Source organism: Elephas maximus, chromosome 3, assembly GCF_024166365.1.
Source record: "Elephas maximus indicus isolate mEleMax1 chromosome 3, mEleMax1 primary haplotype, whole genome shotgun sequence".
Taxonomy (NCBI): Eukaryota; Metazoa; Chordata; class Mammalia; order Proboscidea; family Elephantidae; genus Elephas; species Elephas maximus.
The window spans coordinates 2,556,379-2,572,353 of record NC_064821.1 but is presented as its reverse complement, the minus strand read 5'-3'; the positions used below and the strand labels follow the sequence as shown (position 1 = coordinate 2,572,353).

At 55.6% G+C, this 15,975-nt stretch overlaps 1 protein-coding gene across 7 annotated transcripts in view; it reads right to left on the bottom strand.

Moving 5' to 3' along the window:
* Window positions 1-15,975, bottom strand: part of DOT1L (DOT1 like histone lysine methyltransferase) — a 70,272-nt gene that overhangs the window by 18,345 nt on the left and 35,952 nt on the right. For all 7 annotated transcript variants that reach the window (XM_049876224.1, XM_049876222.1, XM_049876218.1 and 4 more), the window contains 9 exons: window positions 15,408-15,463; window positions 11,994-12,073; window positions 5,226-5,294; window positions 4,847-4,953; window positions 4,066-4,107; window positions 2,397-2,507; window positions 1,989-2,223; window positions 1,264-1,377; window positions 525-616 (listed from right to left, as the gene is read on the bottom strand). In XM_049876224.1, the coding sequence (XP_049732181.1) occupies window positions 525-616; window positions 1,264-1,377; window positions 1,989-2,223; window positions 2,397-2,507; window positions 4,066-4,107; window positions 4,847-4,953; window positions 5,226-5,294; window positions 11,994-12,073; window positions 15,408-15,463 (906 nt within the window). The remainder of the gene's footprint in view (window positions 1-524; window positions 617-1,263; window positions 1,378-1,988; window positions 2,224-2,396; window positions 2,508-4,065; window positions 4,108-4,846; window positions 4,954-5,225; window positions 5,295-11,993; window positions 12,074-15,407; window positions 15,464-15,975) is intronic.

Sequence of the window (15,975 nt, the reverse complement as noted above, 5' to 3'; positions counted from 1 at the left end):
AGAGGGGCTGCTGTGACACTGGCCACCTCCCGACAGTCCCCCTAGTGTGGCTCTGCCAGGGAGGTGCTCCCTCCCGGAGCCAGCCCCGCCACCCCTTATTTGGGGTAGGAAGGTGCTAGACACTGCCAAGCCTAAGAGCTTCTCCGAAACATGGCTCCTGTAGGCAGCTGTGGTCCCCAGGTGGGCGTCACGCTGAGGCCCCAGCCCAGCTCCACCTCCTGCTCCATGCCGCCTATCGGGCTGTGAGTAAGGCACCTTACTGGTAAACCAGCGAGGCGCAGTCAACCTGAAGAACTGCTGTGAGGACAAGAGATCATGGACAAAGCTCCTGACACACACTCAGTGCTCAGCAGGTGAGGGGTGGCCAGGTGAGCTCCCATGGGTGGCCCTCTATGAGACTGAGATCAGCCCTTCTGGAGAACTCTACAGCCTGTATAGCACCTGGCAAAGTGAAAGACCCCACCTCCCCACGAGGAGACAGGATGCAGGGGGCCTGAGTGAGGAACGGGCAGGGCAGGACTCACCTTCTCCTGGTCCAGCAGCAGCTGCAGGTTGGCCTTGTACTGCGGGGTCTTGGTGTATGCCAAGAACTGCAGGTACTGGATCTTGAAAGACTCTGAGAAGGAGAAATGGAACACGGTGCTGGAGAAGGGCAGAGCTGAGGGCAAGGAGCTTTCAGTAAAAGGACCCAGCTGATGCTGCCCTACAGCCAACTCTGCATGCCGCCCGTGGGCACTCGACACCACAGGCTAGCTTCCACACGGGAACTCTGTCTCAGTGGGCAGCGGCTGACGACTGCAGAGCTGCTCTGGCTTCATCCGTCACTCCTTGCTACCGTCCACTGGCCAAGGAGGCTAACCTGCAGCTGCTGCCTTTCAGAGTTATGCTGCTGGCTCAGTTTTGCTTTGTGAACTCTTTCTGGCTGGTTAAGTATCACAGACTTGTTTGTTTAAAAAAAAAAAAAATCAAACTGAGATTAAGCAGAGACCGGAGAAAGGGGGGCCCCTCGGTGTCCGCCTCACATTTGTCTGTGCTAACACATCCGCCCCACCCACCTGGGGCTAAAGCGTCTGCCCCCCCACCCACCTGGCTTCCCCATGTCTGTCTGTGCTAGCATCCGCCCCGTCCCGCCCACTCAAGGGAGCCTGTGGGCATCGTGGACCCTCCTCCTGACCCCCATGACACGGAGCTGCTCGATCTGACTCTGCACTCAACCAGAAGTGTCCAAGCCCCTGGAGCCCACCTGGGGTTCAGGACACTCACCTAGCAGCTTCTGTAGCGCGGGCGGGGTGGGCGCCGCCAGCAGCGGGCTGGACGCGTGCCGCTGCACGGCCGGAGGTAGCTGGTAGAACGGGCTGTGAGGTGACTTGTACGCATCTGTGCAGGGAGATGACACCGGCCACATCAGCAGTGCACCCACACCCCATGAGTGCCCGAGCGTTTTACGACGGAACTCCCCAGGTTTCAAAGACCAGGCTCAGCCTTTCTGCTGTTGTTAGTGCCCAGTGAAGAGACCCTGACTCCCATCAACTCCACGGGTGCCCAGCAGAACTGTGCCCAATAGGGTTTTCAAGGCTGCAACCTTTCAAAAGCAGACTGTCAGGCCTTTCTTCCAAGCTGTGTCTGGGGGTGGGGGGGTTCAAACCACCAACCTTCCAGCTAGTAGTTGAGGGTTTAACTGTTTGTGCCACCCAGGGACCCTAGCCCTTCTATTAGTGTCCACCACACCCAGTGAACTGGAACCCACTGACCCTGAAGACTGCACGTGGTTTAGATCTGAGAAAGCCGCCTTGGCGTCACACCACCCTCTCTGCTCTAGCAAATGAGCCAAAGCTTTGCAGATGACATGACTCTGAGCCAGGCAGACACGGCCCCTACGAGACTATGAGACCTCAGGAAGTGGGGTGGCAGGGTCGCCCCTCCCCAGGCCTAAAGGCCGGCTCCCTGACAGTTAGCTCAAGGAGCCCCCACCCTGCGGGGCTGCGCACCCTGAGGCGAGGACGGGGCGGTCTGGGGCGCAGCCTGCGTGTGCAGGAGGTCCAGTGTGGTTTGGCTCTTCCTGGGCCTGCGCTCGGGGTTCGCAGTGCTCATCTTCTTGGGACGCCCACGCTTCCGGCCGGCCATCTTCCGGCCCTTCTTGTTCAGCTTCTTCTTGCGGGCTTTCGAGGGGGATGGCTTTTTGACAGTGGTGGCCCCGGCTTTCTCGTCCTCAGCACCAGAGTCCTGGCAGGTATGAGGAGGGGAGCAGTCAAAGCCTGACAGTGGCTCTGTGGCGGGGGCGGGGGGGGGGACTGCCCCAGAGGCTGCCCTCCCTACACTGACCACATGTGCTGCTGTGGGAAGTCCTGCAGGGCAGCTGGGGAACTGACAAGGGGAGGGGAGGCTGGGGCATGTACCATGGGGGTGTCCGCAGGGACGGCCGCCTTGCTCTCCTGGACCTTGGTTGGAGTGGTCGTGTTGCTCTTGTTTTCGCGTTGCTGCCGACGCCTAGCTGCCTCTTGTTCCTCCTGAAAAGGAAGTGTCAGACATGACCCCGGGAAGTGAAGCACTGAGGGGGGACTTGCCCTCGAGAAGAGTCTGTGGCCTTGGTCAAGGTGAACAGCCTCATTTCAAATCCTCCCGTTGTACACATGAGCAGCTGAGGCCTCCCAGGCCACAGGGCGGGGGCCACCCCTAGGTGCCGCAATGCACACCCAGCCAGGGCCCGGGCAGTCATGAACATACCTGTGTACACTCAGACACCCTGTACACACACAGACACCCCCACACCTGTACACACACACACCCTGTACACAGACACCCTGTACAGACACCCCCACACCTGTACACCCACAGATGTCCTATACACAGACACCCTGTACACACACACCCACCCCTACACCTGTACACACACACACCCTGTACACAGATACCCCCACACCTGTACACATAGAGACCCACCCTGTACACACACACAGACACCCCCACACCTGTACACATACAGACACCCCACACCCACACATGTATACACAGACACCCCGTGGTCACATCTGTACACACACTCCCACACCTGTATACACACTGATACCCCATGACCACACCTCTACAGACACCAACACCACACACTTGTATACAAACACCCCCACGCCTGTACACACACAGACACCCCACGCCCACACATGTATACAGAGACAACTCATACCCACAACTGTACACACAGACACCCCCACATCTGTATACACACACAGACACCTCATGCCCACACCTGTTCACACAGACACCCCCACGTCCACACCTGTACACACACACAGACACCTCATGCCCACACCTGTACACACAGACACTCCATGCCGGCTCTGAGGCTGGTGCTGCAGACGCCACAGGGAGGTGGAGCTGAGCCGTTGCCCCCCACCCCCCCAGCCCAGCCTCTCATCTAGGAACGCCATGGCAGTCAGGGATCCTCTCCCAGGAGGCTCCTTCACGCCTCATGCTTGTTTCTTTCTCCAAAAAGAAAGAGCACTTAGACGGGTGCCCTCTCAGCTTTGCAGACAGATAGGTGACCGTGAACTCCCGCAAGGAGGCACTAAGGAGGTGCAGTCCCAAGACAACAGACCTGGCCCGCCTTCTACTAAGGGTGGGGGCAGGGCCCCGCTGGTGAGGGAACCCATCAGAGATGTGGGACAGCAAGTCCTAGTGGCACCCATCCTCCACACACAGAGAAGGCACGAACAGCCCATCCCGTCTTGGCAGATGAAGACAAAGCTCCTTAGATGTGTCCTCAAGTGCAATGTGCCAAATCTCACTCACTCACACACACACACACAAACACACACACACACTCACTTGTTCATCCTAGTTCCCCGGTGCCCACAAAGTACCCATCTATCTTTATCACAAGATGCGTGGCCCAACGGAACTTGTTAAAGATGAGGTGAAGCCAAGGAAGGGACCACGGGGAAGGGCCCCTGCTCGCAGACTCCCGCTCATAGACCTGCAGAACATCCCCCGCCCAGCCTCACTCCCCTGGGCCCTCTTGAAGCACTCTACTCATGCTATTAAGTCACAAGACAAGAAAAACAAACTTACCCTGAGTTTTGGATTTTTCAGACTAGAAAAATAGTTTTCAAGCTAAAAAAAAAAAAAAAAGAGTTATGAAGAGTCGGAACAAAAACAACATCCCAAATAAAACCGAGGATGCCTTGGACGAGCGTCAGGACACTGTCTGACACCATGGCCCCACAAGCAAGGCTTGTCCCCACCCAGGCAGCCGTCATCCCTGCAACAGCAGCCAAACACAGGTAGAGCCAGCCCTGCGCCCTCGGCCCGCCCAGGTTTGGATGGCGCGTGACACTGGAACATGACTTCACTTCTGGAAGGAGCCCATGAAGAAACACGCTCTTCAGCACAGAGAAGTGTGCCCACTCTGAGGGTGACCCAGAGAAGAGAGAGGACAAGGAAGAGACACACAGCAGCTGCCTGGATAACTGGCGATGTCTCACCCGAGGACAGAAGCCCCCGCACCAGCACTCAGGAGGGCCCAGGTAACATCTCACCCAGGACAGAAGCCCCTGTGCCAGCACTCAGGAAGGCCCAGGTGACGTCTCACCCAGGACAGAAGTCCCCGTGCCAGCACTCAGGAGGGCCCAGGTGACGACTCACCCAGGACAGAAGCCCCTGCACCAGCGCTTAGGAGGGTCTACTTTTGGGTCCTCGTGGCTCACCCACATCAGGTGCATGCGTGTGCATGTGTGTGTGTGTGCACGCCTGGTGGCAGTGAGGACAGAGCCTGGCTGCAGGCCCCCCGGCGGTGCCTCCACGAGGACCGGGGAGACGCAGTGAGGGCGCCACAGGCAGGCATGGTACTCACTATGGTTCGGTCGATAGTGTGCAGGTAGTAGGAGACCGGCTTCCCCGTCCACGAGACTGAGCCCTTCAGGGGCGACAGCTCCACGACGCGCATGATGGTGCCGATATCTGCACACGACAGAGAGGTGAGGACTGGCTGCCGGCGCCTCTACTCGCCCTGCCACACCTGGCCCAAAGCTCCCGCACAGGCTGCTCTGGGTGGGGTCTGTAGACGTTCCCGGTTGTCATGACTGAGGGGATGCTAGAGGCATTGAGTGGGTGCACAGGACGGCCCGCCCCAGAAAACGATCCAGCCCCATGTCAGCAGTGCCGAGGCGGGGACCCTGCCTTAATGGATATCAAAGTTACACGTAAACAACGTAAGAATATAAGCTTCTTACCGCTCAAGTTTCTACTGTTTATTCTGAAGTTTAGAGGTGCAAAGGGTTTTGAGGACACGATTCTGCCACCTGCAACACAAACACTGATTACTGCCATTCTTGGGAAGAATAAGTGCACATGCACGCGCACACACACACACACAGAGCAATGCAAGCCAGAGCAAGAGAAGTTAAGGAGGAAGGAGAGACGACACTGAGCAGGGCAAGGTCCCATCACTGTGAGACTGGGCCCTGCCCTGTTTCCCCCCGATGTGTGAAAGCGCCTTCCAAGCTCATGTCAGGTCCTGCAAACAGGAATCTCCCACTGATCACAGCCTGCTGTCAGGGTCCAGGATGCCGGAGAAGCTGCACACATACCGCCCTGCAAGGGCAGGACATGAATCCTGGACGTGGGCACGTGGAGGGAGACACAGGCAAGTGGGGAAGGAGTTGCATCGGGCGTGGTCCCAGGTTACCATAAAATAGAGGGGGCAGGCCAGTGTGTACACAGCAGTTGCTTTAAAAACAAAACAAGCAAACAATACCCACTACAAGGACAAACCAGGGATACTGAAAATGGCGCCCCAATTGGCTGTGGGTGATGAAGAGGGGCAGGGAGGGACTGGGAGCAGACTTCCCCAACCTGTTCCCGTGTACATGGAGACGCTTCACAGATGAGGACCACATGGGAACTTCAGGCCCCCAGCAAGCTCACTGTTGGCTACCTGACAATGTGACAGTTGTGAGACTATTGTTTTCTGCACACTTAGGCAAACTCTAACCATGGAACTCCATGACATATACTGAGGGGAAAAAAATCACCTAAGTAAACACACTAATGCTTTTAGGAAATAAATATCTCAGTGCAAGGAGAGCCAGGTATAAAAAATCAAAATAGGAAATAACGTTACACCGTAAGAGTCAAATCATTTAAACACACGCACAGTACACACACACACATAAATGTACACAGTACATACATGCATACATATACACAACCTCACGCATACGTAGCACACAAGTACACATAACACACATGCACACACATACCCACGCCACACACATACATGGTACATGCATGTACACATGTAAATGGTACACAAGCATATCAGGCACACACACTAACTTGTGCACACACAAAACATGCATCCCAACCCTGGCTCGAGTCTCTGCAGACACTGTCTAGAGGCTATGACACCCTGGAAACAATGAGCACCCAGCACCCAAGTCTTGGTCCTTAAATCTCCTCCCTGTTCAAAGGAATGGAGCAGTGGCTGGTTACAGGGCTGGGGCCTCTTGTCCCAGCCTCACAGGGTTGTACCCAGGGGCCATGAGTGCCAGCCTGACAGGTTCTCGGAGGTGGGCAGGGATGGTGTGAGCCACAGAAAGAGTAACAGTTACAGTCGCCGTACAATGAACACACACCCAAGAAAGTAACTGTTACGGCTGACAACAGTACAATGAACAATGCCCGTCTGAGAGAGTGACAGTTACAGCCTGTTGTTGCTGTTAGGTGCCGTCGAATCGGTTCCGACTCATAGCGACCCTGTGCACGACAGAACGAAACACTGCCCGGTCCTGAGCCATCCTTACAATTGTTGTTATGCTTGAGCCCATTGTTATTGCCACTGTGTCAATCCACCTCGTTGAGGGCCTTCCTCTTTTCCACTGACCCTGTACTCTGCCAAGCATGATGTCCTTCTCCAGGGACTGATCCCTCCTGACAACATGTCCCAAGTATGTAAGATGCAGTCTTGCCATCCTCGCTCCTAAGGAGCATTCTGGTTGTACTTATTACAAGACAGATTTATTCGTTCTTCTGACAGTCCGTGGTATATTCAATATTCTCCGCCAACACCACAATTCAAAGGTATCAATTCTTCTTGAGTCTTCCTTATTCATTGTCCAGCTTTCACATACATATGATGTGATTGAAAATACCATGGCTTGGGTCAGGTGCACCTTAGTCTTCAGGGTGACATCTTTGCTCTTCAACACCTTAAAGAGGTCCTCTGCAGCAGATTTACCCAGTGCGATGCGTCTTTTGATTTCTTGACTGCTGCTTCCATGGCTGTTGATTCTGGATCCAAGGAAAATGAAGTCCTTGACAACTTCAATCTTTTCTCCGTTCATCACGATGTTGCTCACTGGTCCAGTTGTGAGGATTTTTGTTTTCTTTATGTTGAGGTGTAATCCATACTGAAGGCTGTGGTCTTTGATCTTCATTAGTAAGTGCTTCAAGTCCTGTTCGCTTTCAGCAAGCAAGGTTGTGTCATCTGCATAACGCAGGTTGTTAATGAGTCTTCCTCCAACCCTGATGCCCCGTTGTTCTTCATATAGTCCAGCTTCTCAGATTATTTGTTCAGCATACAGATTGAATAGGTATGGTGACAGAATACAACCCTGACGCACACCTTTCCTGACTTTAAACCAATCAGTATCCCCTTGTTCTGTTCGAACAACTGCCTCTTGATCTATGTAAAGGTTCCTCATGAGCACAATTAAGTGTTCTGGAATTCCCATTCTTCGCAGTGTTATCTATAATTTGTTATGATCCACACAGTTGAATGCCTTTGCATAGTCAATAAAACACAGGTAAACATCCTTCTGGTATTCTCTGCTTTCAGCCAGGATCCATCTGACATCAGCAGTGATATCCCTGGTTCCACGTCCTCTTCTGAAACCGGCCTGAATTTCTGGCAGTTCCCTGTTGATATACTGCTGCAGCCATTTTTGAATGATCTTCAGCAAAATTTTGCTTGCATGTGATATTAATGATATTGTTCAATAATTTCCACATTCAGTTAGATCACCTTTCTTGGGAACAGGCATAAATACTGTTACAGCCTACAGTGATACAATGAACAACAGATACCCAAGAGTGACAATTACAGCCTACAGCAGTACAATGAACAACACATGCCCAAACGATTAAGAGTTACGGCCAACAGCCATACAATGAACAGCACACGCCCAAGCAAGTAACAGTTACAGCTGACAGTCGTACAATAAACAACACACGCCCCAAGCGAGTAGCAGTTACAGCCTACAATGGTAGAATGAACAACACACGCCCAAGCGAGTAACAGTTATGGCCGACAGTCGTACAATGAATAACACACGCCCAAGAGAGTAAGAGTTATGGCCCACGGGTGTACAGTGAACGACACTCGCCCACAAGGCTACAGCAGCACTCAGTGTTGGATGTCGGGAGGTGTTCTTCATAGGACACCAGCTAGTAAGTACAGAAGAAACGGGGTGATGAGAAAACCAGCCCCTGCAATCCCCGATGTGACCGCTGAGCCAGGAAGCATCACAGGTGGTCAGTAGAACCACTGTGTGAGGGGACTTCTGAGGCGAGGTAACTAGGAAGTGGCATGCAGCGGGACCAGAGACCACTCACGGCACAGGGGCACAGGCTGCCGTGTCCCACGGGGGCTCAGCCTCAGCACTGCAGGTGGGATTCACCACGCTGGGCAGTTCCTGCCTGTCTGCCCTGACTCTGACCAATCCTCCAGCCCAGGGGACATAGGGACACATGACAGCACCCCAGGAAGAAACAAGACACCTGGCCTGGACAGCCCTACAGGGCATCAGAAGAAAGAGCAGAAGGATGGCTCCAGGACAATGGTGGCCACGGCAGGCCGTCAGCAAAAGCCCCACATGGCCCGTGACCAGAAAGGTCAGGAAGTAACAGCCGGGAGAGGCGCTCAGGATGGCCGGATGATCAGCGAGGAGCAGACACTAGAGGGCAGTAGAAGTCACTGCCCTGTTCTCAGGGTGAGGAGGAGAGGCACCGGGCCACCACAGAAGGATTACCGTGATGCTCCTCTGCTTCAGAGTAACTCAGGAACAGCCCCGTCCCTGACACACACGCACACGGAGACGCACCCAGACACAGATACTCAGACACACGCATGCACAGATACACATACGGACAAGCACGCCCAGACACACAGACACATGTTCTGGCTCTAACTAGGAGCGTGGGCAGCTCCGGCCCCACGCAGTGACCCAGAGGCCCTGATGAACATTGTATCTGAGTGTTGAGGGGTGGCAGATATACCGCAGGCAGGGCATTTGTCCACAAAATTCGAAGCCCAAAGAGCGGACTAGTGCTATGCTCCTGGACTAACACAGAGCAGTGACCAAGGTCTGGGCGGGCAGAACAGCCTCGTCCTATGGGGCCAGCAGCCTCAGCCAAGGCACTGGATTGTTCTGAGTGCTTGCCTCATATAAACAACTACTACTCTTTTTCCCTAAGAGTTTGACTCATTCTGTTCAGTAAGGAAAAAGAGCAGATAGGTGTGAGACTCAAGAAGGAAGGAGAAAGTCAGCTTCTCCCTGCAGATGCAGACTGTACCCACATGGGCGCCCTGCCCCGACGAGGCTGTGGGTGACCTCTGTGGGGACTGCGACGACGACAAAGTCATCGTGTAGAAGACATCTGAGGGAGAGCTGGATGGAGGCGCATGCGTGGTCAATACAGTATTCTCCTTGCACTTCAAGTCATTTAAAAAACTGAAACAGGGAGGGAGGGAGGGAGGGAGGGAGAGGAGAGAGAGAGAGTGGGGGGAGGGGGGGAAGAGGAGAAAGACCCTTTCTTGACACCACCTCACTGTGGTGGATTCACAGGGGAAATCCAGGGTCTCTCAGCTACTTCCTACCCTTAGTTTCCAGAGCTCCTCTCCCCGTGTCTCCCATCCACCCACCTCCTGTGTCTCAGGCTCAAGTACGGATTCACAGGAAACAAATGGGGGAGGAGGCGACTTCCTACTGGAGCCCTGAGGTGCGGGTCCCAGCCCCACAGAACCAGCTCTCTGAGGCCACTGCTGTGGACGGCTTCCCTCTCTGGACCACATGGATGTTCTTTTACACTGAGAGTCAGTGTCTGACACACAATGGGATCTACCAGCAATTACAGCACCTAGCCTGGTGCTGGGATGGACCTAGCCAACTCCCGTCTGTTTGGAAGGTTCTAGAACTAGAAGAGGTCCTTCTCTGCCTGATGTTCTGAGTGGGTAAGGAGACACGTGACACCTGCTGTCTGGATCCTGGAGAGGTGTCTAGCCTCTAGGCACAGTGCGAGCTTGTACTGGGGCTGCTAAGACCAAGACCCTCCTGTTCCCCCTCTTGTTTCCACGTGGGCTAAGAGGCATGTACACACGCAGGCTCGGCTGGTTTAACAGCCCTCCTACTTGTGGATGCCTGTTCTCGGGCTCGGCACCAGGCTGGGCAGGAGACACAGATGGTCTAGGCAGGGTCCAACACAAGACTGGAAAAGCCACAGCCTTGAAAGAAAAGGCTCAAGTGGGCTCCATGTGGCCGAGGAGGAGTGCGAGACACTCCAGAAAAGCCAGAATGTGCCCTGAACACTGACGGCTTTCCTGTCTTTGTCACCTTCCACTGGTGGACTGTCAAGATTTCAAAACAACTTCTCCCTGCAAGTTCACTCATACCAAGGAGGAGGACTTACGCCCCACAACAGAGCCAACCCAACTCCCAGTCGAGAGGTGATAGTGAGCAGAGAGAAAACAAAGCCTGACTAAACCACTAAACTGATTCTTAAGGAAACAAATGTAACTTTTCTAGACCTAAAGATGACAAACACGGCTTTCAAGCCACATTCTAAAATTTTCTCATTAATTGGGTGAAAGAATTTCTGGCCAAACCAAGACTCACAAAGTCAAGACAGCCCTCTCACCACATACAACAGGACCCGGCCTAGACGCCTCCTTGTGGCTGAGAGAGAAGGAAAGGTGAATAGAAGGAGGACAGGCACAAGACAGGCATGGAAAAGCTGGTGACACTGAGGTAACAGGGAAAGCCCGGGACAAGCAGGGTCCTCACACTGAGGTGATAGGGGAAAGCCCAGGACAAGCACGGTCCTCACACTGAGGTGATAGGGGAAAGTGCAGGACAAGCAGAGTCCTCACACTGAGGTGATAGGGGAAAGTGCAGGACAAGCAGGGTCCTCACACTGAGGTGATAGGGGAAAGCGCAGGACAAGCAGGGTCCTCACACTGAGGTGATAGGGGAAAGCCCAGGACAAGCAGGGTCCTCACACTGAGGTGACAGGTGAAAGCCCAGGAGAAGGCAAAAGAAGCCCTCCTGGATGACCCTAGTGTTCCCAAATGCCCCACCTGAGGGCCACCAAGTACAACAGGTGACACCAGGTAAACGTGAACTTCAGGAAACAACAAAGAGTTGTTTAGTGTAAGTGGGGACATACTTCTAGAGCTATCCACTGTTCATCTGAAATTGAAATTTAACTGGCTATCCTGCGTTTTTATTGATAAACCCAACACCTGCTCCAACCCCTGGTACTCGGCCACAAGACCAGGCTATCGGCCCTGGAGGTGGTGGGCAGGTGACAGCAATGGAAGAGTGCCGGGAGCACAGCCTGGGCCCCTCCCCGTGGGAAGCCCCAGCATGGAGAAGACTTAGGCCCTCCAGGAGACACCCCACATTTCCAGGCACACTGTGAGGCTGTGAACCCTGGCCTGAGCAGGCTGCAGAGTGGTCCAGGCTAGTCAATCCCCGACATTGCACTCGGAGGTCCCAGGTGACGCCATGCCACCCCCTTAGATGACAGTGTCACAACAAACATAGCCAACTCCGATACCACCTTTCAGTCGGTGGCTAAGTTAACAGAGGCTGCACTTATAGAGGGGACCCAGTACCTGCCATCAGCACCAAGGCCCCGCACGGAGCCTGTGCTGCTAGCACTCAGAGAGGCAGCCCTGCTCACAGCTCCCACAGGCCAAGGGTTAAGAAGGGAAACCTTACCTTCCTTCATGTTTGCAAATCGCTCCTTCAGCTGGTGATCCACCTCAGGACCAAAGGCAAAGTTATTCACAAATATAACACTGCAAAACAATACTCCAGGTGAGTGAAGCCAAGTTTCCGCCTCGACCGACATAAAGTCCCAGCGCACACAGTGGCCTGCAGGCTCGGTGACCCGCAGCCCCGTGACTCAGGCCCACCCCCTCTGCCAGCAGCGCTCACCCCCCACCACAAGCCTGCAGGTCTCAAGCAGATCCCAGGCCCACCCAAGCCCAGAGTAGGCTTCCAAGGGGCTTCCTCAATTTGTTGCCAACAAAGACTACTCCAGAAATCTCCTGGACCTTTGGGCCACTGGGCATCTGGGATGAGCCACCACCTGGCATGTAGCCTAGCCCCTCCCCACCTGCATATCGATGTCACCTGCTGCCCTTGGACGAGCACATCGGCCTGCTGCGCCCCAAGCCTTAGTCTGAACTGTCAGGAGGACATCCCAGGGCTGGGACGTGGGTCACAGCTCAAGGAGTGTTGGAGACACCCAGCTGTTAACCCCCACTCTGAGGCCACAGAAGCCCCGCCAGGTGTGTCATGGGACATTCCCACCTGCCCACCCGTCTCCATGTCTGGGGGACCCATTGCAGGGAGCCCCAACGTTTCAAAGCCAGTGTGGCCTCATGAGCTCTTCCAGGCTGCCACAGCCAAGGGGGCCCCACTTGCAGGCTCCACTACAGCAGGCCAGTGGAAGCACTGGGGCCCAGGGGGACAAGAAAAGACATTCTTCTACGGGAGGGGCCGCTTGGCTTTTCCTGCATTCTCAGGTTGTCCAGTACCCAGCAAGCTAAGGAATCCTGCATCTGTGGAAGCTGCTGGGGTAGCAGACGAGCAGAGGGAAGAGGCTGTGCTCCCACACCTAAATCCAGAGATTCCACCCCACCCTGGCCGCTGCCTCTCTGTTCCTCCTGCCCCTCAGCGTGCTCCCTGAAGGGCTAAACTCTACAAACACCTACGGAGCTGGTGAGTCTGAAGACCCAGTGGTAAAGAAGCCTTTTCCAAAGTTAACGTGGACATGGCTTCCCTCCAGACGGAAGCGCAGCCCTAACCGCACTGCAGGTCTTCACGGACAGAAGGCTTTCCTCCTCTTTTAAACACACAGAGAACAGAGGGAGCCTATTTGGACCCCAACTGGCTGTCTGGAATCTTGAGGGCTCTGAAATTGAGAAGTCTGGTCCCATTCACAAGCACCCCTACTGGGCGAGAAGAAGAACAAGGAAGAGCCGGGAAGACCACAAGTGAGCACAGAGGTCTGTTCTGGAGGCTGGCAGGACAAGCACGTTACGGACAGACACACAGAGCTGTTCCCCTCCTGCCGTACGAGAAGGCAGGCCTCGTGGGTGCCACCGGCCAGTACACCGAACAGGGAAGGCAGTGCAGAAGGTCACATGAGCAGTGGCGGTTATCTGTGGCATTCCCAGGCCTGCCACCCTCCCGCTGGTGTCCTGGGCTGCCCTCGGCCACTGGTGAGACTAGCACCCACTCTGCAGCTGGGAACCGGGTCTCGAGAGCCTGGTGGTTTGAGGTGACCAGGGGGTGAGGAGGTCCGGTCCCGGAAAGAGCCTTGGGGACTGGCTGCGTCAGACAACCATCCACCTCCATAAGCACCCCTCGCACTTCAGACACAAGGACACTAAAAACCAACCAAGGCTAGGAAAGCTGCAACTGACCCCTGGGAGAACAAAGCAGCAGGCGGGGGGCACCCACAGTGGACGCCATTAGCAGGAAACTGGTCAGGGCGGAGCTGCGTCTGGGGCTACCACGCTCCTGGTGACAACAGAGGGCTGCCAACGCCCAAGAAGAGCCGGCCGGCCCATAGCACCGACCACAAACAAGGTGCAAAGGAGGGCAGAGGACCGGGCTGTGGGGACCCCAAATATAAAGGATCCTCACAAGAGAGCAAAAGAAAAAAAGGCCTGTTGAAAGAGAAGCCTCCGTTTTCTGGTTGCCCCCGTACACAGAGGATGGGGGGACAAGGCAGCTGGCAGTGAGCAAGAGCAGAAGGAAGGGGGGCGGGAATATGACAGGGCCAAGCTGGAGCCGTGTGACCAGCCCCGCAAGCCCAGCCGCCGCCGCAAAGGAGACACATTCCAATAACGCAGCACTGCCTGGAGCGCAGGGGCCACACGAGAGCCTCACAGCTCACGAACCTTCCTACCTACCAAGCACCCTGTTGTGGGCTGAACTGTGTCCCCCAAAAGACACACTGACGTCCTAATACTGGTCCCTGCTTGGAAGAGGATCTTTGGAGATGTCATTACTTAAGATGAGATCACACTGGAATAGGGGGTCCTTGTCCTAGCTGAGCAGTGTCGTATAAAAAAGAAGGGACACAAACATGCACAGGAAAGGCAACCATGTGAAGACGGAGGCAGAGAGAGCAGTGATGGGGCCACAAGCCCAGGAAGCCACAGAAGCTGGGAGAAACAAAGAAGGACCCTCCCCTAAAGCGTCCGGAGGTAGCACAGCCCTGCCGATGCCCTGAATCTGGACTCCTGGCCGCCAGAACCATGATCGAGTGAATGTCTATTGTCCTAGGCCCCCAGTGTGTGGCACTTAGTCACGACAGCCTCAGGACACTGGCGCAGCCCACGTGGACCCCCACCAGGCCATGTGAGGTTCCAGGACACAGTGCTCCAGCCACGTCTCCAGGAGCGCTGACCATCCTAGGATCTGGGGACACAACTTCTGGAGCAACATGACCTGGAGCCCGCGAGGCAGCCCAGGGTGGAGGGCGATGCCTGGCCGTCCTGATCGAGGAGTGTTAAGGGCAGAGTGAGCACACTCAGATGCCTGGGGTGGCACCAGGCAAGGGTGGTGGGTGGGCATGACCAGTGCCAAGGTGACACCAAGGACACCCCTGAACCCAGCCTGGGGGAGGAGGCCAATCCCAAAGTAAAGGACACTAGAGTTGGGGCAACTCCCCAGCGGCTACCACGTGCTGAGCCCAGCGCTAAGCCGGCAGGGGACATCCCCCAAGCATGAGCGTCCTGGGGTGGTAGCAGGAGGTGGCAGGTCTACAGGGTCTACAGGGCCCACAGGGGCATAAGAACTGTGACAAACAGAACAAAATGCCCCGCTCCAGCCTCATGGCCCCCCTGACCGCATCATGCCTGTGTTTCTGACCTTGGAGACCAGGTCACATGACGGCCGTTGGCACCATCCCGGCCCTTGGGAAGAGCCCCTCCTGACAGGAAGGACGGCTGGACCCAGTTGCAGCGGCAGTGACAGAGAGGCCCTGCTGGCTCTCAGACTACCCCCAGCAGCCGCCCACCCGGCTCCTGATGCCTCCCAGGGAGTGGGCCACCCCGCCTATCCCCATCAGGCACGAGGATGCCACACACCCCAAGGGCCGCTGTCTGGTCGTACCTCGTGTTCGCAATCCGCTCACGCCACTCTTCTGAGAGGAAATCGCCTCTTTCCAGCTGAAAGGAAGAAAACCCAGACAGTGTTTATCACACAGGTCTCTCGGGGTGCTACCCACCCTACGAAGAAGAGATGAAAGGAGCAGAGCCCCCGCAGTAGGGGTGCAGGAGCCTGGGGCACAGCAGAAGTGGCTCGAGGAGAAGGGGCTGACCAGAGACAGCACAGGGGCCGTGCAGCAGGCCCCATGAGAGGCACCAGGGTCCGCTGCCCAGAACCGGGCTGGAACGCTGAGCACAGGGTCGAGAAGGATGGGGCCATGTCAGGCCTGAGGGCTGAGAGCAGAGCACGGCTAAGTGGACAGTGGCTCACCGCAGGAGGACACACCTGGTACTGTCACAGCACTACATCCAACCACTTCCGCACGACAGCGGAGACTGTACCCACAGTGAGAACCAAAGGCTGCCACAGCTGGCCCCCTGACCCAGGGCCCCAGGATGCTCTGGGCACCATGGTTCCCAGCCCAGGCTAGGCACCTCCAGGTCCTGCCCTGTCTGTTCCCCTCCCCTGACAC